Genomic DNA, 20,755 nt, shown 5'->3' on the forward strand with positions numbered 1-20,755 from the left:
GTCCAGGTCCTTAGTCATATGCTGTGATCTGAAAAGGTCTGGCATCTCTCTTAAAGATGCTCGTGGAGATCTCAGTCTAGAGTTTGTCATGGCAACGTTCAACAGAATTTTATTTCTTAGATAATCTCACCAGCCCCAATGATGACAACCTCCCTTATCTGTGGAATGGAATTAGCAGTGTTATTTGTTTTGAGGGCGCCCTGATAAAAATGATTGGAGAGGAAATATAAAACACTATAAAATGTGATGTATTGCTCTTCTTTGGAAAAAGCAATAAAGCCGCCTGTTTCCTTTGCTGGAAGAGGAGATTGCTGCATACACAGTGGGCACCCCTTTTAGATTTCAAACGTGTTAGTATTTTATTGACAAAGGAGTAGTTAACCTTGGGAGCAGCTCGGGGAGCTGCCAACACAACTGTGGCTCTAGGAGGGTTTGGAGTCCTTGCATCAAAACCGATGCCCGTCTAGAGAGAAGGAGCACTGGGGGCGGGGGTGGGGGGGGAGCGATCCCTTAAGTGTCTCCTCCTATTCACCACCACCTCCACCCAGCAGTGGATGTGCCGTCAAACTTGCAGGCCCTTCTTCTGGTGCTTGAATTATTTACCTTTCCATTTTCTTGTATGCATATTCAGCTATTGGAAAAGCACTAAATTTGGACCTCAATTATGGACAGATTTGCAAGCCGTATTTCAGTTCTTCCAAAGCTTGCGGGTAAGAAGGGAGTTCTAGTCATCTTAAATATCTGGAGAGGGCTCGAAGGCAGAAAAAAGAGCAGAGCTCCTATGAAATAAGCCCAGATAAATCACTGTTGTCTTAGCTTGCCAGATACAATCAGACCTCTTCTACCTCCACGATTAGACAAAAAGTCTAATGATCTAAATCACACAGGTCATAAACCAGATTAGGATGAAACTGGGGAATATTTAACAAAATAAATAAAAATACAATAAAACATAGATCATGTTAATACGTGGTTTTCTAGGTCAATATGTGGCCTGCCGGGAGCTTTCTATATGGTTTAATGACTCAAGTTTCTATTTAAATTTGACACTACTCATCTAAGTGACCTTGAAAATCTTTTCTACCTCTAAATTTGTGATCTCATGATCCTATCAAAATCCTTGGAATCTAAGGAGGAGAAATTTGTGTGAAGAGTGCTAGACTCTCAGAGCTGAAAGGACCTTAGAGGTCACCTGGTCTACCTGTGTCTGAACAAGCTACGCCATAGATGGATGAAGTGGATGGATGGATGGATGGATGGATGGATGGATGGATGGATGGAGGGGTGGATGGATGGATGGATGGAATGGATGGAAGGATGGATGGATGGATGGATGGAGGGGTGGATGGAATGGAATGGATAGATAGATAGATAGATAGATAGATAGATAGATAGATAGACTGATGGATAGATAGATAGACTGATGGATGGATAAATAGATAGATAAATAGATAGACAGATAAATAGATGGATAGGTAGGCAGATAGGTACATAGATAGATAGATAGATAGATAGATAGATAGATAGATAGATAGAATGGATGAAAGAAAGAAACATTAAGTACTTACCACTTGTGAGGCACTGGCCTGAACTCTGGGAATACAAATACAAAAAATGACAATAGTCCCTACCCTCAAGAAGTGTATGTTCTAATAGGGAGATTCAGTTCATAGAGAAAATTGGAAACCAGAAAGGGGATATTTTGGTATGTAAAGTGACAGGTATGGTGCATAGAGCCAAAAGGGGATAGGTTGATTTGACTTTTCCAATACCCATGGAGGATTGACTTCTTTATGGTTCCAGAACTAGAAAGGAGGGTTTGTAGAGGACAAGGTATGAAGGAGAGTCAGGACATGAGCACTGACAAGGCAGCCTGGAGAGAGGATTTCCATGGAGAAAAACGGAGCATGGCTGGAGCCAGTCTAGACTTATTGGGTCACAAGAGGCTCTCATCCCCAACAAGTTGTCCAGCCACTGCCTGAAAACCTTCAGTGAAAGGGAACCCACTTCATAGCGTTTGTGAATTTATAGGATGTCATGAGTGCTGCTAGGTGGGTTATTACACATTGAGATGTCTAGAAGAACGCATTCCTCCCACATCTGCATGTTTTATTTTGATTTTTTTAATCCAACAAGCAGTAAATGAGCATTTGTTGAGCACCAGCTGCATGTTGGGCATTGAGCTAGGTGCTGAGGCAGTGCCACCCCTCAAAGAGCTCACCTTCTGTTGGGGCCTACAGCACTCACTGGGCATCTTTGGTGCACGTGAGGGGGCTGTATGAATTATGAGTGAAGACACCAGACACCAGGCCCTCATGCCCTTTCCAGGGGTGATGTAAATGTTGATTTGGTTAGCATTCAGGACAGAGAATGAGATGCCTGGGCTGACTGGGTCTGGTGGTCTGGTACAGTAGATGGAGCTCTATGCTTAGAGTCCAAGGGTTTGAATCTTTCCGCAGACACTCCTTAGCCATATAACCCTGGATAAGTCACTGAACCTCTATGGCCTTCAGTTTTTTCTTCTTTGAGAGGAGGGGTTTGGACTCAGTGACCTCCAAGGTTCTTTCTGCCTCTAAAACTTTAAGCCTATTTTCCTGTGCTGTGGGGCTGGCCAGACAGAGAAGTTGAGGCATGACTCCTCAACCTTCCAATCCCGGCCTCTGCCCCAAACTGAGCGGATTAACCCCCATCAGTAAGTGACAGGCACATTCAGCACCTTCTCTGTCTGCTATTTCCATTCATCTAAAACCTAAGATTCAAAGAATTGGGTCAACCTGAATTTTGGATCTGGGCTTCTCTGGAACAGAATTTAGCAGAGCCAAGCACCCAGATAAATACAGGACAGTTAAAGGACCCAGTTATGAATTAACAGATTGACAGGTCTCAAAGCGTGGTCCAGAGACCCTTTCAAGGGGTCCTCAAAGTCAAAACTATCTTCATAATACTGTGAAGACATTTTAATTTTTGATACAGTTAATAGTGAAAGATATAACTCACATAAGCGAAAGCTCTTTGTAGGTCCTAAATAATTTTAATTGTGTAAAGGGGTCCTAAGAGCAAAGAGTTTGAAAACTGCTGACGTAGAAGATGGACAGAGGGACAGATGGATAGATAAACAGATCCATAAATATATAGAAAGAACATTTAGTTAGTTCTTACTACATGCCAAGCACTGTGTTAAGCAGCAGGGGTGGGGAGCCTGTGGCCTTCAGGCCTCGTGTGGCCTCGAGGCTGCAAATTCCCTACCCCATCAGCTAGAGTAATATATATGCACAAGCAAGACAGACCCTCCCTGGCACTCGTGCATGCTTTAAAAATGGATGTTGATTGATTCATTGGTATTAAGGGCTGGCATGCCAACTCCGTCCCTATTTTCACCAACACACAGGGCCTGGGCCCACAGTTTTTTCCTTTGGCCTCTGCTTTGTATTTCTTGCCATCAGCACCACGCTCAATTTCAAGCCTAGAACCCTGAACCGTGAAGCCTCATCTCTCCCCAGTCTCGTACATTCTTATCAATGAGGTAGCCAGCTTCCCAGAAACCCCATAAATGAAAAGCCCAGTTCTGATAAGCTCAGACTGATCCCAGCCACTTTTCCTGGCTGCCTCCCCTCCAACAAGAGAAGCAGATGTCTGAAGACAATTCCCAGGGATTTTTGCAAGGCAGATAACTCCAGAATTCTCCTGTCAAGCTTGATAAATTGGCTTAGCATGATTCACCCTAAGAACAGAGCAGTGAAATTCACAATAGGCCTCTTTACACGAAAAGCATTTTCGGCCTGCAGATTTGTCCAAGTAAAAGCAACCTCTAATCACATTTGGCTTGGCAGGTTCACGACTACTAAAATATTAAGCCGTGACAGCCTGGATGCTAGGCAGCCATCAGTGGGCACACAGTGTTTTTCCGAATTGCCTAATCATCTGTTCCATTGTCCTCTTTGGGCCCAATTGCTAAATCTGCCCTTCTGGTCATTTCTGCCCATTTCATTTTAGCTGGAGAGGCAAGTGTATTTAAGAGAGGAGGCACAGAAGCCAGGACAGTTGAGTCAGGACTTCTGAAATAAATAGTCTCTGCTCTCCATTTGGGAGGCCACTTTTCTCAGTAAGGATGGGTGGAGGAAAACGTCACACAGGACCAGTGGGCTTTGTTTGCCTTCTGAATAATCTCCTACATTTCATGTCAGGGAATTATCAAGCGATTATTGCTCTGTGTCAGCTTAACTCACTACAGGCTTGATACATCCAAGGTTATTTATTAAAAGTGTAAAAAGGTGCCTTGTAAGGAACAAGTCAAAGCAACAAAGGAACAGAGGCTTGTCTTTTTCAATCATTAACTGCAAAACTTTACAGGGAGAACTTTCATGTCATGGTTGTAAGTCCCTGTTCTCTCTCTCTGTCCCTCTGTCTCTCTGTCTCTCTGTCTCTGTCCCTCTCTGTCTCTCTGTCTCTCTGTGTGTCTGTCTGCCTGTCTCTCTCTCTCTCTCTCTCTCTCTCTCTCTCCTCTCTCTCTCTCTCTCTCTCTCTCTCTCTCTCTTTCTCTCCTCTCCCTCTCTCTTTTTTATGGTTACTCTAGGGAATAAAACTATGAGACAAAAATATGGAAACAACCTAGAGAAGACTGGGTGGGAGGGTCATCCTCGGAGCTTCTAAAATGGGTTGGAACAGATGTGACTGACAGATTATCATTGAAAGGATTTCCTGGATCTTAGCTTTAGAACTGTTGAGGACTATGGTCATCTGGCCCAGCCTGCTTGCTTAACAGAAGAGGAAACTGAAGCCCAGGCCTGAGGATCTCTGGTTTGAGTTAGAAACACCCTCAGAGGGCATCTGGCCACCTCCTTTGGGGAGACAGAATGACCTCTGGGTTTGGGCTTGGGCTGAGGGTTGGCTCCAAGTTGCTATTTGGAGTCTGATGAGAGTATTATGCCCCTACCATGTTCCTGACACACCGGTGATGGAAGGCAATGGAAGAGGAGGAATAATGCAATTCCACAAGTTCTTATTAAGCATCTGCTCTGTCAGGAGCTGGAGATAAAGAGGAAGAAAAATTGAAGTGGTCCTTGCCCTCCAGAAGCTTCTATTCTAATGGACAGGGCCCTTGTTTTCTTTTTTTATTATGAATTTATTTATTTATTTATTTATTTTTAGTTTTCAACATTCATTTTCATAAGATTTTGAGTTCTGAATTTTCCCCCATCCTTCCCTGCCCCCTCCCCAATACATACAATCTGATATAGGCTATACATGCATAGTCATATTAAACATATTTTGACATTAGTTATGTTGTGAAGGAAGAATCAGAATAAAAGGAAAAAACTACAAGAAAGGAAGAACAAAAAACAAAAAACAAAAAAAAATGAAAATAGTCTGCTTCGCTCTGCATTCAGATTCCATCGTTCTTTTTCTGGGTGTGGATAGCCTTTTCCATCGTGAGTCTTTTGGAATTGTCTTAGATCATTGCATTGCTCAGAAGGGCCAAGTCTATCATCACACGATGTTGCTGCTACTGTGTACAGTGTTCTCCTGGTTCTGCTCACTTCACTCAGCACCAGTTCACATAAGTCTTTCCAGGTTTTTCTGAAGTCTGCCTCCCCCATTTCTTATAGCACCATAGTATTCTGTTGCATTCATATACCACAGCTTGTTCAGCCATTCCCCAATTGATGGGCATCCCTTCAATATCCAATTCTTTGCCACCACAAAAAGAGCAGCTATAAATATTTTTGTACATGTGGGTCCTTTTCCCTTTTTTATGATCTCTTTGGGATACAGACCTAGCAGTAGTATTGCTATGCACAGTTTTATGCAGGGCCCTTGTTTTCAAGAAGTTTCTATGCTTGTTAGAATTTAGAGAGATGGTCAAGAAATGAAGAACAACATAGAAATAGATAATAAACACATTGTAGTGAGAGAGACCTACACAAAAGCCTGAGAGCCTCCCCTCAGAGTCCGGGAGATCTGGGTTCCAGCCTGTCTCTGACATCCTGGCTATTTGCCCTTGGGAAAAACACAAGCTCCCTGTGCCCCAAGTTAACTTCCCAGGCTGTGTCTTGCTCTTCATGGGCAGAAGGAGTCCTCATCAGGCTCTCCCTACACTAACAAAGCTCCAAGTCCAATTTTACCCTCCATCTATTCCAGGTTAACAGAGACTTCTGTTTCTCCCTCCATCATAGCCTTGCAGTCTTTGAAACTGGCAACAATAGCCCCCATTCTGATCCCTGCCATTGTTAGGCTCTGGGAAGTTGGCAGAGCAAGAGCTCATTATGGAACCGGCTGCCTCGGTATCCCCTCAAAAACGACCACAGCGATGCCCCCCCAACAAGCTCCACTTCCAGAAATCCTCAGACAGACATTGAAAACCACCAGCAATCACAGGGAGACGAGAGAGATCCAATGCAATGACCAAACAATATATTTTGCAATCTCAGAATCAGAGACAAAAACATTAGATGAAAGATTTACCGTCGCACCATCCACAGCGGCAAGAGAAAGAAAACAAGCAATTTCTCAAGATCCAATAAAATGGGTAATAAGCACCCCAGAGGAATTAAAAGGCAAAATGAAATCAGGCAAAATAGTTGTACTAGAGAAAATAGGAAAGAAACTAGTTCCAGCTGAGAACTCTGGAGACAAGACAGAAATGAAATTGGGTTGCTTAGGGCGGAGCGTTGAGATCTCTGACCCTGCTGATGCATTCATGGTAGTGACCTCGTCATCCAGAAAGACAGGATGGGGCCAGCTTGTGAGGGCTGCCAGCAACCTCTCCGGCAGCCAGGAAATCTTCACCATGGCTTATGGTCCCACTTGGGGGATGTCAGACTTCTTCGCTGAATCCAGACAAGTGTTTGTAAATCTAACAGAGCTTTGTTGTTCAGTTGTGTCAGTCGTGTCTGACTCTCTGTGACCGCATTTGGGATTTTCTTGGCAAAGAGACTGGAGAGTTTTGCCATTTCCTTCTCCAGCTCATTTTACAGATGAGGAAACTGAGGCAAACAAGGTGAAGTGACTAGCCCAGGGTCACACGGCTAATAAGTGTCTGAGGCTGGATATGAACTCAGGTCTCCATCCACTGCACCACTCTCTCTTCCTAAATGCTAGAGGAGAGAGCAGAGACCATCTTGCCTTTCCATTTGTGTCCCTCCAGCACTTAGCACAGTGCTTGGCTCATGGTGCTTAATAATTGCTTTTTCATTCATTCGTTCATTCATTTGGCAGCTAGGTGGAATGGTGGATAGAGTGCTAATCCTAGAGTCAGGAAGATCTGAGTTCCAATCCAACCTCAGACACTCACTAGCTTCCTGACTCTGGGAAAATTATTTAATCTGTTTGCCTCAGTTTCTTCATATGTAAAACAGGGGATACCTCCCTGGGTTGTTGTGGGAACTGAATGAGATGATAATTATAAAGAGTTTGGCACGGTGCCTGGCACACAATAAACACTATATAAATGTTAGCTGCTGCTATCATCATCACCATCATCACCATCACCATCACCACCATCATCATCATCACCACCATCACCACCATCATCATCATCATCACCATCACCACCACCATCATCATCACCATCACCATCACCACCATCATCATCACCATCACCACCATCATCATCATCATCACCATCACCACCACCATCATCGTCATCATCACCATCACCATCACCACCACCATCATCGTCACTATCACCATTGTCATCATCACCATCACCATCCTCATCATCATCATCATCACCATCACCATCACCACCATCATCATCACCATCACCACCATCATCATCACCACCACCACCATCATCATCATCACATCACCATCACCACCACCATCATCATCACCATCACCATCACCATCACCACCATCATCACCATCATCACCACCACCACCACCATCACCATCATCATCACCATCACAATCACCATCACCATCACCACCACCATCATCATCATCATCACCATCACCATCACCAGCATCATCATCACCATCACCACCACCATCATCATCATCATCACCATCACCATCACCACCACCATCATCATCATCATCATCACCATCACCATCATCATCATCTTCACCATCATCATCATCAGTAGATTACAAGGATTTTGTGGAAAGAAATGTGTCATTGTTGGTTTTGTCTCCTCATTGTCCAGAACGATGTCTTTACATAGTTGGTGTTTGTTTCAATTCAAGCATGTATTAAGCACCTACTATGTGACAGGCAAATGGTTGTTGAATTGAATGAAATGTTCATGTGTATAGGACCAGGTTCGAGGAAGAGACCGGTGACTTTTTCAGAGAGATTCTCATCCTTTAATTCTTGATTTAAAAAAGTTTATCCTTCACCAAGTTACAGGGCAAGAGAGTCTCAGGATTCCCCCCAATTCAGCTGTTTCCGATTGACCCACAATAACTTCATCTCCTCCTCCCTTTCCTTTGACACTGGCTGGACCGGTTGTTTGACCTCCTGGAAGCATCACCTTCTGGTTCTCTTTGGGTGCCCTTACCAATGGTCAAGTGCCTTTGAGGCATACGTGTACTCCTAAGATTCCTTGGCTCCTTCATCCTCCTCTCCCTCACATCCCATGGTCCTCTCTTCATTTGGACTTGATACTTTCATAATGTGGGTTCTTCTCTTTTTCTGTCTGTTTTCATCTTTGTCAGAAGTCAGCTTCTCAAAGGAACATAGCAGCAGTCCAGTGGGAAGATGAGGCCACCTAGTCTGCTCTCACAAGGTCCAGGTATATTTCCCCACTAGTGCATAGGGAATGATGACAGTGTCAACAACGTTGACATCATCATCAATCGGGAAAACCATACCTGCAATTCAATGCAATAAACATTCTTTAAGCCCCTCCTCTATGCCAGGCACAAAGATGAAATCGTCCCTGCCCACAAGGAGTTTATATTCTACTCGGAGAAAGCAACATGTACAAAATAAGTAAAAATTTTCAAAATTTACCAAAGTGTCTGAAGTAGTTCGCAGGGGAGAAGATTCTGACAAGGCTTCCTGGAGGCGGCGGCGCCTGAACTGAGCAGTGAGGAGAGAGGGCACTCTAGGCTTGGAAAGGCACTCCAGCCTCTGCAAAGGCAGGGCCTGGAATGCATGTGAACAATGAGTAAACAAAAGATATCCATAAAAATTGTGAAAAAAAGAACCTCTTCTACGTGTCCCAGCTAGCATGTGCCAAGTGCCTGGGAGATGGAGACTGAGGGGTGCAACTCTGGAGGAGAGGGAGCATCCTTCTGACTAAGAGGATCAGGAAAGATTCGGGAAGGAGACGGAAAACAAGTTGGGCCTTCAGAGGAGAAGGATGTCAGTGGGCAGACGCAGGGTGAAGCCCACTCCCATCACAGGAAACAGGGGGCAGTGACAATGTTGACATCGATAATAATAAGCATCATTTCTAAGGACTTTGAGGTTTGCAAAGCTCTCTACAAATATGATCTCATTCAGTCCTTACAGCCACCCTGAGTCAGTAAGTGCTATGATTATCCCCAGGTGAGGAAGTGACCTACCCAGGGTCACACAGCAAGTGACAGACAGCGTTGCGGAGTAGAGAGGTCAGTTTGGCTGGAACAACACAGGGAGGGAGCTGAAGGAAAGGGGGAGGTGGGAGAGGAGGCTGGAAAGGGAGGTGGGCAGCCACCATGGAGAAGGCCCTGAATGCCAGGAGAAGGAGTTCATGCCCCAGATCTCTACAGGCTCTTCCAGCTCTGACTTTGTATGTCTCTGGCTCACATTCCAAGAGGAGCATCTGGCCCGGTCTGGGCTTGTCTTGCTGAAAGATTCTCATACATCTCTGTGTATGCAGGTTAAAAGTAAGACCCATGTCAGTAACCTGTGTTGGATGGGGCCCATTCTTCATCTGACTGGAAGCTGCCATGCTGTGGAGCTGCCTGCTGCACCAGGGCTGATGGTGGCCATGGCTCTCTGGCTTTGGGCAGGCCCAGCGGCCACCTTTAATGGGCCAGTGGGCTAGAGTCCAGCTCTCACACTGTCCTGTGAGCATTTCAGCGGAAAAGGGAAGCCTTGGCATCTCTGCGGAACGATATTGGGTTTTCTTACTAAGTAATAGGCCTCCTTCATTTCCAGGCACTGTTCCCTCTGGTAACTTTCCTCTGCTCCTGGTTGTGGGAAATGTCAGCTTTAAAATAGGTGCTGGTGCTGGGGGGTGGGCCAGCACCCCCAGAATGTTAGGGGCTTGGTTCAAAGCCTCCCCCAGAAGACACGCCCATGCTCTCAACTTTGGGGCCATTCTCCACTCCTCTCTCTCCCTGGTCCCTCATATATAGTTGGTCATATGTGGCCCATTCCAAATTTTGATCATTCTCTACCCAGAGCGTCACCCACCTCCCTTCCATCTGCTCCACACCAAAGGCTCCACCTTACTTGCACGACCCCCTCCCCATTGCTCTGCCCTTCCCTTCTCCAGTTGATTCTCCACAGAACTGCTAAAGTCGTAGTCCTAAACGTAGGTCTCCCCACATCATTCCTCTGCTCCAGAAGCTTCGATGGCTCCCAACTGCCTCTCAGACTAACTCCTTGGTTGGCCATTTTAAGTCTTTTGCTCTCTGGCTATAATGTGTCTTTTCAGAGGGACTTCTCACTAGTCCCTCACATAGGCTACATTCCCCAAAATGGCCCAGTCCACAAATATAGCACTCTGTCTCCTACTCTGGGGCTTTGGACAGGTTGTATCTGGATCAGGAATGCTCTAACCAGCCCCCTAGGCTTCCTCTTAGGACCTCTCACTTCCTTAAAGTCTCAGTTCAGGCACCACTACCCCCCCACCTCCCAAAGCTTTTCTTTTCCCCCCACAAGGACTCCTTCCCACAGAAGGGACTTTGTAGTACTTCTCTATGGACACATAGTTCTTCTTGACTGCTGTGGAATGGAAGCTTCTTGAGGACAAATCTGTTTCATTTTTGTCTTTGTGTTCTCAGTGTGTACCACATAGTAGGGATTTTAGAACTGCTTGTTGAAGTGAAGTGGATCACATTTTTGGGGAAGCACCATTTCAGCTGTTAGAGGTGAGCCCATTGGTCAGTGAGCTCTGGGGCCAGAGAGCTACCCTTGACCACCCACTACATACTTGACCCTAAACAGAGTTGGAAAGAGGAACACTCTGGAGCCCCAGGACACTGAGGAGCTGGAGGGTCATCAGGAAGTGGAAGGGCCTTGGTCCCATTTCAAGGAAGATTGGATAAAGGAAATGGGGATGTCTGGGGGGCCCACCTCAAGTATTTAAAAGGCTGGGACTCAGAGGAGGGTTCAGCCCTGCTCTGCTCAGCCCCAGAGGGCAGGCCTAGGAGCAGTGGGGACAAGGGCCAAGGATTCAGAGAGATAGGATTAGGCTCTAGGTCAGGAAAACCTCCCCAACAATGCCCGTTCCTGCCAAGGGGGATGGGCTGTCTGTGGAGGTGGGGGCAGAGCAAAGACACCAAAGTCAGGGAGTGATAGAAGAGATTCTGGTGCCAATGTGGGCTGGCCCAGATGCCTCTGGCAGTTAGGTCCCTTCCACCGCCCAGATGCTGGGATTGACTTTTTTTCTCTCCTTCTTATCCAAAAGGCCATTGGCACACACTCAAAACAATAAAGGAAGGGAAAACCTAGATTTCGAATAAATAATTCTAATAATGATAGTGCGTCCCTAGGGCTTTAAGGTTTGCGAAGTGGTCTATAAGTAGTATCCAGTTAATCTTCCCAGCAGTCCTGGGAGGTAGGGGCTATGACTACCTCTGTTTTGCAAAGGGGGAGTCCGAAGCAATCAGAGGTCAGGTGACTTGGCCAGGGTCACGCAGACCATAAGTAGCTGAGGCAGAGTTTGACCTCAAGTCTTTCTGACCCCCGGTCTAGGACTCTATCCACTACCCCACTTAGTTGTCTTAATTATAATTTTTTTCTGCAGAAGAAGGGTGTCTACTCTCCTCTCAAACCCTATTAATTTGTTTGACCAGTGGGGGAAAAATCCATTCCTTCCATGACATTGTATGTGAATGAATGAATGAAAAAAACATTTATTAAACATTTTCTATGTGCAAAGCTTTAAACTAATTGCTCAGGAAACAAATAGAAAAACAGAAAGAGTCCCTGCCCTCAAGGAGCTTCCATTCTAGTTGGGCAGACATTGTGTAGTTTCTTTTCTCCAACCTCTGACCCCTAGTTCTTTAGCCAGTTAAACGAGCATGGCCTCGAGGCAGGCACACCTGGGTCCAAGTCCCAGGCTGGGGGGCCCCAAGGCTTCAAAGCCACAAAGACCTGGGTTCAGGTCCTACCAATGAGACATGTATCCTGGGTAAGTCGCTGAACTCCTTAAGACCAAGTTGCAGAGAAGGTGCCCACCTGCACTGGGAGAGGCATTCCCCTCACCCGGGAGTTCCCTAGACCACTGAAATCACAGGGCCTATGCCTATCCCTAGTCAACCTATTGTTTCAACATTGGGGAGTGTTGGCAAACACCGACCTGCCCCTCCATGGGGCCTGATTGCTTCCAAAAGCGCTTTCCTCATAACGACCTAGTAGAGCAGAAATCCACGGGGTAATGCCTGGAGAACCGAGGCAGAGAAAGGCCAAGTGCCCGGCTCTCTGAGGATGGGATGGGGATCTGCCTCCCGGTCTCCTCCCTCCCAGGAAAGCGCCCTTTCCTTCCCACGCCCCGGGCGCTGAGGCTTGGGTTGATGCGTTTAGTGGTGGGAGCGCCTGCCATTGCCTGGCGATGCTGGGGCAGGAAGGACGGCCCTGGGACCAGGGAACCCACTGGCCTCTGTGTTTGTCTTCCTCTTCTTTTCCCCAGTTATCCATTCCCCGTGATGTTCAGCAGCTGCAGCAAAAGAGACCTGGAGACTAGCCTGGAGAAAGGGATGGGCATGTGCCTCTTTAACCTTCCCGACATCCAAGAGTCCTTTGGGGGCCAGAAGTGTGGCAACGGCTACGTGGAGGAAGGCGAGGAGTGTGACTGTGGGGAACCAGACGTAAGCCTACCATCGCCTGGCTCCATCCAACCTGTGGTGATTAAGCCCCACCAGAGGCTGGCCTCGAGGCAGGCACACCTGGGTCCGAGTCCCAGGCTGGGGGGCCCCAGACAAGCACTTCACCTCTCGGGGCTCTAGGCAATGCTATAGCACCAGGGGTAGGGCTGGAGCACTGCTGGAGGGCCTTGCCTCCCTGGGAGTTCCTCATACCTGAGAAATCACAGGTCCAGTAAATAGTACAAGAATTAAATATATCCGGTACTCTGCTTGTTTCTGGGGATACAGTGACAAAGAAATCAAACAGTCCCTGCCTGAGGGAGCTTGATCTCTCCTGAGGGATGCCGCGTCCATGCAGGGACTTGTCTGTACAGGAGATCGTTTGAGGAGGATGGCAGAGATGTAACTAGGGAAGGCCCTTGGGGCTTAATCCCCGGGTGCCAACATATACACACATTTCAGAACCTACAGAAGGAAGGATGAACCTCTGGCCTGGCATAATCGGGCCCATGAGCTCTACATACCCAAAAGGATAGTTGGAGAAATCCTGCTGGGTGACCTTGAGTGGGCGTCCCCAGGGCAAGGAGAGGACTTGTTTGGATTTTACAATGCCCATATACGTTTCCCTCGCTTCCTTTAAGCAGATAAGGTTCTCTTTATTGGAGAGGGCAGTCTTCTGGGCAAGAGGAGGCACTTGTCTTGGAGCTCCATGGAGAAGAAAGCCCCAGAATTCTCCTTCCAAATCCCTAATGAGTGCACTGCTTTCTCTTTGCAAGACTTGCTACTAGAGAGGAATTTGAATGAGGCAGAGCTTTCACCAGGAGCTTCCTCTAGGTTTAAACAGGGCCATCCCTGCCTGCCAGGGCTTCCTCTGTATGCCAGAGCCCTAGCATCCCAGCCTTCGGTCCCCATCCTTCTCCTGGTTAGAGTATCTAAGCAATCCGCCAAGGCTGAGAGAGGCTTCTTAAGCCCTGGGGGCCAGGCAGGCTCAGGATGGATTGTAAACAATGACCCATCTTTCTGGAGGGTTCAGAAGAGGGTCTCTAAGCCTCTTCAGAAATAAACAGCCACCAGGAATCTCGAGATTATCTCTTGAGAGACAGAAAGGGAAAAGACCTAAGTCAGTTACTCTATTGAAAAAAAAAAAGAAAAAGGGAGCTTCTTAAAATAATGGAGCTGTATTTCTTCACACAGTGTGGAGTCCAAAGATTGCATAATCCAGTCAGTCAATAAGCATTTATTATGCACCAACCATGTGCTAAGCACTGGACTAGTTACAGGGAATGCAAGTACAGAGAATGGACCAAGCCCTACCCTCAGCAAGCTTATGGTCTAATGAGGGAGCCAACACGTACATGTACAAGAATATGAAAAACAAATTCAAACTTGTTTAGGGAGGAAGGCTGCAAGCATCTCGTGGGGATCAGGGAAGGCTTCGGGCAGGAGGTACTGGACCTGAGTCCTGAACGCCAGAGCTGGCTAGCACTGACACCGCACTTAGACATTTGCAAAGCACTAAACATCTCCTACGTCATTCTGTTCTCACAACGATCCCAGGAGGCAGGTGCTCTATTAACCCCGTTTGAAAGGTGAAGAAACTGAGGCACAGAGGGGTTAAGTGACTTGTCCCAGGTCACACAGATGGCAGATAGCAGAGCAGATCCTCTAACTCCCAAGTCAGATCCAGGATTCATTACATTGTCATACTTCTTTATGGTCTTAGGAGATGCCTGGGGCCACTGCAAAATTAAGTGACTTGCTCAGGGTCACACAGCCAGTCTGGGGGAGGGGGCAAAGCAGGATTTGAACCCAGGCCTTCCTGAGTCCAGATCTCACTTATTCACTCTGCCCCCCACCCCACCCCCGATGCCTCCTTTGTGATTCACAGTGAGTTACTAAATGGGATGGATGTGTCTGGGAAGAGGAAATGAAGGGGTCCTATCCAATCAGAGACAATATCCCTGGCTCAAAGGGCATCTGGTCAGAGGTTCTGACAGTCAGCAGGCAGATGAGTCCCTCCTTAGCATGGCTGACTCTAATCACCATGGGTTTTCTTTCTGCACCACCTGTATGACTTTGGATAAGCCGCTTGGCCTTGGGCTCCTCATCTGTAAAATGGAAGGGTTGGACTAGATGGCCTCTAGCTTTCCTTCCAACTTTCTGAGTCCTTGAGTCTCTGATCACTGACTTGGAAGTGCCAGGTGCTGAAAAGGAATTCTATTGGAGCTCCTGGATCTCTGGGGAGGCAAGTGAGTGGTTCTGTGCTTGGTGGACATCGTCCTTCCCATCCTCACTACCCTAGTCTGTTGCCTTTTGCCTGGTAGGAAACATGGCTTCCTTCCTTCATCTTCCCCCTCCCTTCCTCTCTCCCTCCCCTCCTTCCTTCCTCCCTCCCTTCCTTCCTCTCTTCCTTCCTTCATTCCTTCCTCTCTTCCTTCCTTTGTTCCTTCCTTCCTCCCTCCCTTCATGCCTTCCTCCTCCCTCCCTTGCTCCCTTCCTTCCTTCCTTCTTCCTTTCCTCCCTTCCTTCCTTCCTCTCTTCCTCCCTTCCTTCCTTCCTCCCTTCCTTCCTTCTTCCTCCCTTCCCTCCCTCCTTCCTTCGTTCCTTCCTTCATTTCTTCCTCCTTTCCTTCCTTCCTTCCATTTCTCCTGGTGGCTCTCTAGCTTGTTTATGGTACATTGTGAGGCCTGACACAGTGCAGAAGCTGGTTCTAATGATAGCACTAAAGAAACTCCTTTGAAGATGAGCACAAGAAAACTTTTTAAATAACACTAGGGTTTGTAAAGCGGAAATTCCTTGGAGTGTTCATTAATGACTTGAAAACAACCCAAATTAATTTAACGAATCCATATTTCTCAGGAGGTCTCCTGTTAACTTCCAGTCGCTTCTCTTTGATTTGAGCCCCATGTAATGGTTTATTAAACTAAATTAATAGAACTCATGACTCCTCACAGGGAAATGTCTGTTTTCACCAACCGGGCCCCTCCCCTCACAGTGGGTCAGTTTCTTTTTCCAGTTCTCATCTTGTTCTTCTTTTCCATCAATGGCTGTCATGTGATTTCCATCCCACTCTCCCCTTGACCTTTCCAGCCCACCTGTCTACCAAGGGAGTCCCCAGATATTTCACCCTGGAAAAGAGCTCCTGTTGATTGGCTCAAAGACACAGTGCCAATCAGGGGCAGAGATCTCTGCTACGGTGTGGAGACAAAGCAGCCAGGGTGCAGGATCTGGAGTCGGTACCTGGGTTTGAATCCCAGCATTGCCATTCACTTCTTGTGTGGGCACCTTACCAGTCACTGCTGTGCAGTTTCCTCAGCTGTAAAATGAGGAATGAGCTAGCCAGCCTCCGAGGCACCTTCCAGCTCTGACTCTGAGCCTAGGAATCCATCTCAGGTCCTTTTGAAGAAGAAATAACCTCCACTGTTTTCTGGAAGTTTAATAACTACAGTAGTAACAGGAGTTCTCTTTACTGAGACAACCACAGGCCTGGCCACAAATAGATAACTAAACGTCTGCATTTGCACACTGTGTTAAAGCTCGAGCAGTGCGCATCATCTCACTGGAGCCTCAGAGCAGCTCTGGGGGGTGGGGGGGGGAGGGCGGGTAAATGCCATCATTGGCCCCGTCTTTCAGAGGAGGAAACTAAGATTTGGAGGGAGGAAGGGACTTGCCCTGAATCACCCAGCTCATTAATGCATGGTGCTGAACTTGAACCCACAGCTCTGTCACTCCAAATCCTGTGCTCTCTGCCCCACACCAGGCTGCCCCTTTCAAGGGCTCTGTCCCCACAACTACCCAGTGAAACAGGTATTATAACCCCCATTTGTGCAGACGAAGAAACTGAGGGTCAGAGAGGCGCAGTGAGTTTTCCAGGGTTGCGCGTGGGGCAATCGTCAGAGGCAAGACTCCATCCCAGTCTTTCTGACTCCAGGACAGGTACTCTATGCGTTAGGCTGAGCCGCCTTTCAGCACAGACATTCTCAACAGCCTGCCCTATCGGAATAAAAATTAGCGGGGATGCAGAGCATCGTGGTCTCATTGTCTCTCTTTGAGGTCCTCGTATTCACCGGCCTGCCTGAGCTGGGCCATGAGATGCTCGGAATTCAACGTGATCGAGGACTTCTCTTGCTTGCTAAACACAGGACCACAAAGGGCAAAGACTCCAGTAAGCCATCATGCTCCAGTCTCCCCACACATCCTACATTTGGAGGTGACCCAGCCCAGAGAAGGTCCTGACTGCTCACTCATTCTTCAGGCCTGCTGGGTCCGAGCAGCAAGCTGTTCATACTTTAGTTCAGTAGAGTGGCAACAGCTTGCCAAGGCCTTTTAAACCCTCATCCTCACTTTTCCCCTTCTTTGTGGGACCTAGCGTTCTTTAAATGGAAGTCTCCAGAAGCTTTCCTCTTGAGAACTCCTGCTCCAGGAGTCAGGAGCTAGGAGGCGAGTGGAATTCTTAGTGAAAGGTCTATGATGGGGCCCAAATTAGAGCCGCTGATTTAGCTCAGGATGGGGAAGAAGGCTAGGATGCCATTGGTGGAGGGACTCATCCCATCCTCGGCAGGGCCATGTTACTGGAATCCTATGTCACTAACCAACGTTTTTGTTTGGGGGTGCGGAGGATGGGATGGGATGGAGGACACCCTCCGGGCCTGGGCCAAACTCTGGAACTTTGTAGGATTGTGACAGGCCCCAACTTCATAAACAGGGGGAGCCTCAAAGGATCCCAGGGTGGAAGGCTTCTGCCGTCTGTGCTGATATATGTAGATATGTGTGTATACAGTTAGGTACACACATGTGCATGTACGCGCACACACACACACACACACACACACGCACACGCACATTCAGACTCCCTGCAGGACTTTCTATACCTTCATACATGCAAGGCAGCATCTGTGGCTGAGAAGTTCCTCCCCTTCTTGGGACCAGGCTGGCGAAGGGGCCCCCTGTCTGAGCTGAACCCCAGATACCAACTCGCACATGACCCATCGCTGGCTCTGTAGGTGGAGGCTTTCTCTCTAGCATATCCAGTTCATTGCCATGGCCTTCTAGGTCCCCCATCACATCTGCCTCATGGTGAAGACCCAAGAGAAGACCCTGGTAGAGAATATACATATGTGCATTTTTATATACCAGGCACACAATTTTATTGGCACAAGGAACTCCCAGGTCCACCAATGCAGGCTGGCAACGTGTAGTCTTAGGAAGCTGCCTAAAGTACTTGGAGGTTAAGTGACTTACCCAGGGTCACACAACCAGGCTATCTCTTCCAAGGCGGCTCACTGCTATACCATGCTGCCTTGTGTATATCTTTATATTATAGAGGGAGAGTCAGAAACAGAGACAAAAAGACAGAGATACCGAGACAAGGTCCATACAGAGACAGATAACAGAGTGTAATGGATAAAGAACTGGCTTAAGAGTTCAAAAGATGGGTTCAAACACGTACTGGATGTGGAATCCTCGACAAGGCACTCAGCCTGGCATTGCCCAGGCCGCCTTCCACGAAGGTGCCACCTTTGCCCGTCTGCATTGGAGGAAGGAGTTTCTCGTCAGGACATCGTCATACCTATGAAATCACAGTAAAAAATACAAATGTTAAATTTGTACAGATGTATGTCTATGTGATGTGTCTGCATAACATGTGTATACATGTGTGTCTTGTCTAACTGTGCATGCATGTTTGCACACAGATGTATGTTTCTGTGCACACGCACATGTATGGACCTAATTCTTCATTTAAAACTTTGAGAAAGGTGTTTTTCCTTCTCTTTTCCTCTTTTCTCAAAGATGTTTATGAAAATAACCCAAAGAGTGTTCCATCCCCCTTCTACTTTCCTTCCTGAGAGGGCCATTCGTTCTTCATCTTGGCTTCTTGTTTGAAGTTTCTGGACTCCCATAGGTCAGTGGGCTTCTCTCCTAGCTGACTAATGGCCACCACATGCCCCCTGCATGATGCTGAGGCCATGGGGAGGGACAATGGCCTCCTCTTGTGGCCTTCCCAGGCCAGCTGACCTCCTGCGTGTCCTGATCTACAGAAACTCATCATTCTGCAGGAGGAAATCAACTCACAGGCCCTCAGACCATTCCTCACCTCAGCAGTAGGACTTCAGCCCCTTTTCAGCTTCTTTTTGTCTCTTCCCCCATTAGATTACGAGCTCCTTGAGGCCAGGAACTGCCTCATCTTTCTCTGTATCCCCAGTGTTTATTTAGGCCTGGCCCACGGTAGGTGCTTAATAGATGTTTATTGACGCTGACTCCTTAGCTGGATCTCGGGCTGCTTTGGTTCAGTACCAACAGATTTATCACACAGCCCTCCCGAATGAAATCTTCAGAGCCAAGGCAAGATTCAGAGTTTTCCTTGGGTCAGCTATGGAAGAATAAAGTTTCTCAAATCCCACACAAACGGCCATCGTCAGACTCAAGCCTCCCAGGGAAGGCCAGCTTTGATTTGGTGTCCGCTGTGATCAGGAAGGCCGGCTTGCTCTTCTGATGTCATTGGATTCTCCCCAACTGGCCTTCCCTCCCCACTCCCGGGTCTTTGCACTTGCCTAGAACATACTCCCACAGACTCTTAGAGTCTTTGTCCCCTTCAAGGCTGCCTGTCCTTCCCCAGAAGTCTTCACTCATCCCCTTTCTTTTCCACACTCTCTCCCTCTTCAGACGCACAGCGACCTCTCTGCATAGATGCAGTGTTCTGCCTGTGCAGTGTGTGTTTCCTGAGGGCAGGGACCATTTTTTTGGTTTTGTCTTTACATTCTCAGAACCCGGCCCAGCCTCTTGTCCTTAGTAAGTGCTTCATACGGGCCTGTGAATTGATGAACTGACTTGATATCCCAGCCCCTTCTGCCCAGCCTTTGTGAGCGGAGATGCCCTAGGAAGATGAGATAGTCAGTGTAGCAGGCCCGGGCTTCACATCCTTTTCCTTCTCAGAGAGGAAGCCCCACAGCCTGGACCTTCTGAGTGCACTCCTTGCGCTCTTTCTGTGACTAGGAACGTCCTGCCCCAGAAATCTGTGAAAGCAGGGAATGATCCTTGCTTGGGACCACTGGATGGTTCACTCACTTGGCCGTTCTTTTTTTGTTTTTGTTTGAATTTACTTGTTTATTGTGACCTTAATAATCATCAGCAAACTTAAATGGTTTAATGTCTAAAGAAATTACAAGAAAGGATTGTATGAGGGATAGTAAACTTCGGTTAGAAAGTTTGTTTTTGAGAGAGAGCATGTGTGCACACGCGCGCACACACACACACACACACACACAGCACTAAGACACCACTTGGTTGAGTCCTCAGACCCTGGGGTGCTCACCATTCCCTGTCTTATACCCAGCCATGGAGCTTGTGGCCCGGGTTCAGTTCTGGGCTCTCACCAGTCTGCCTCTGGTGACAGGGACCTCCTTTTTCTTATCCTTTTTGGCTCATTAACAGTCCCTAACCTCAGTATTCTGGGGATGGTGCTAAGTGTAGTAAAAGTTAGGGCTCATGTTTGGATCCCTAAAAAGGGAAAAGCAAAAGAGGTGCCTGGTGTATGAATGTGAATCAGGTATGAGAGGACTAATTTATTCCTACATAGAAAGAAATGATAACATGCACACACATATTTATCTATTAATTTATTCATTCATTTGTTTATTTTTTTTGGATGCTCCGCAGGAATGTACCAATCCATGCTGCAACGCAACCACCTGCACTTTGAAGCCTGAGGCTGTGTGTGCCCATGGACTTTGCTGTGAGAACTGCCAGGTGTGTGATGGGCAGGGAGAAGGGCAGAGCTCCCAGCAGGCAG

At 47.4% G+C, this 20,755-nt stretch overlaps 1 protein-coding gene across 1 annotated transcript in view; it reads left to right on the forward strand.

The window, feature by feature from the left end:
* Positions 1–20,755, forward strand: part of ADAM12 (ADAM metallopeptidase domain 12) — a 377,674-nt gene that overhangs the window by 301,109 nt on the left and 55,810 nt on the right. The window contains exons 12-13 of the mRNA XM_036736018.1: positions 12,792–12,969; positions 20,623–20,712. Of these exons, the coding sequence (XP_036591913.1) occupies positions 12,792–12,969; positions 20,623–20,712 (268 nt within the window). The remainder of the gene's footprint in view (positions 1–12,791; positions 12,970–20,622; positions 20,713–20,755) is intronic.

The sequence above is a fragment of the Trichosurus vulpecula genome, chromosome 8, assembly GCF_011100635.1.
Source record: "Trichosurus vulpecula isolate mTriVul1 chromosome 8, mTriVul1.pri, whole genome shotgun sequence".
NCBI lineage: Eukaryota > Metazoa > Chordata > Mammalia > Diprotodontia > Phalangeridae > Trichosurus > Trichosurus vulpecula.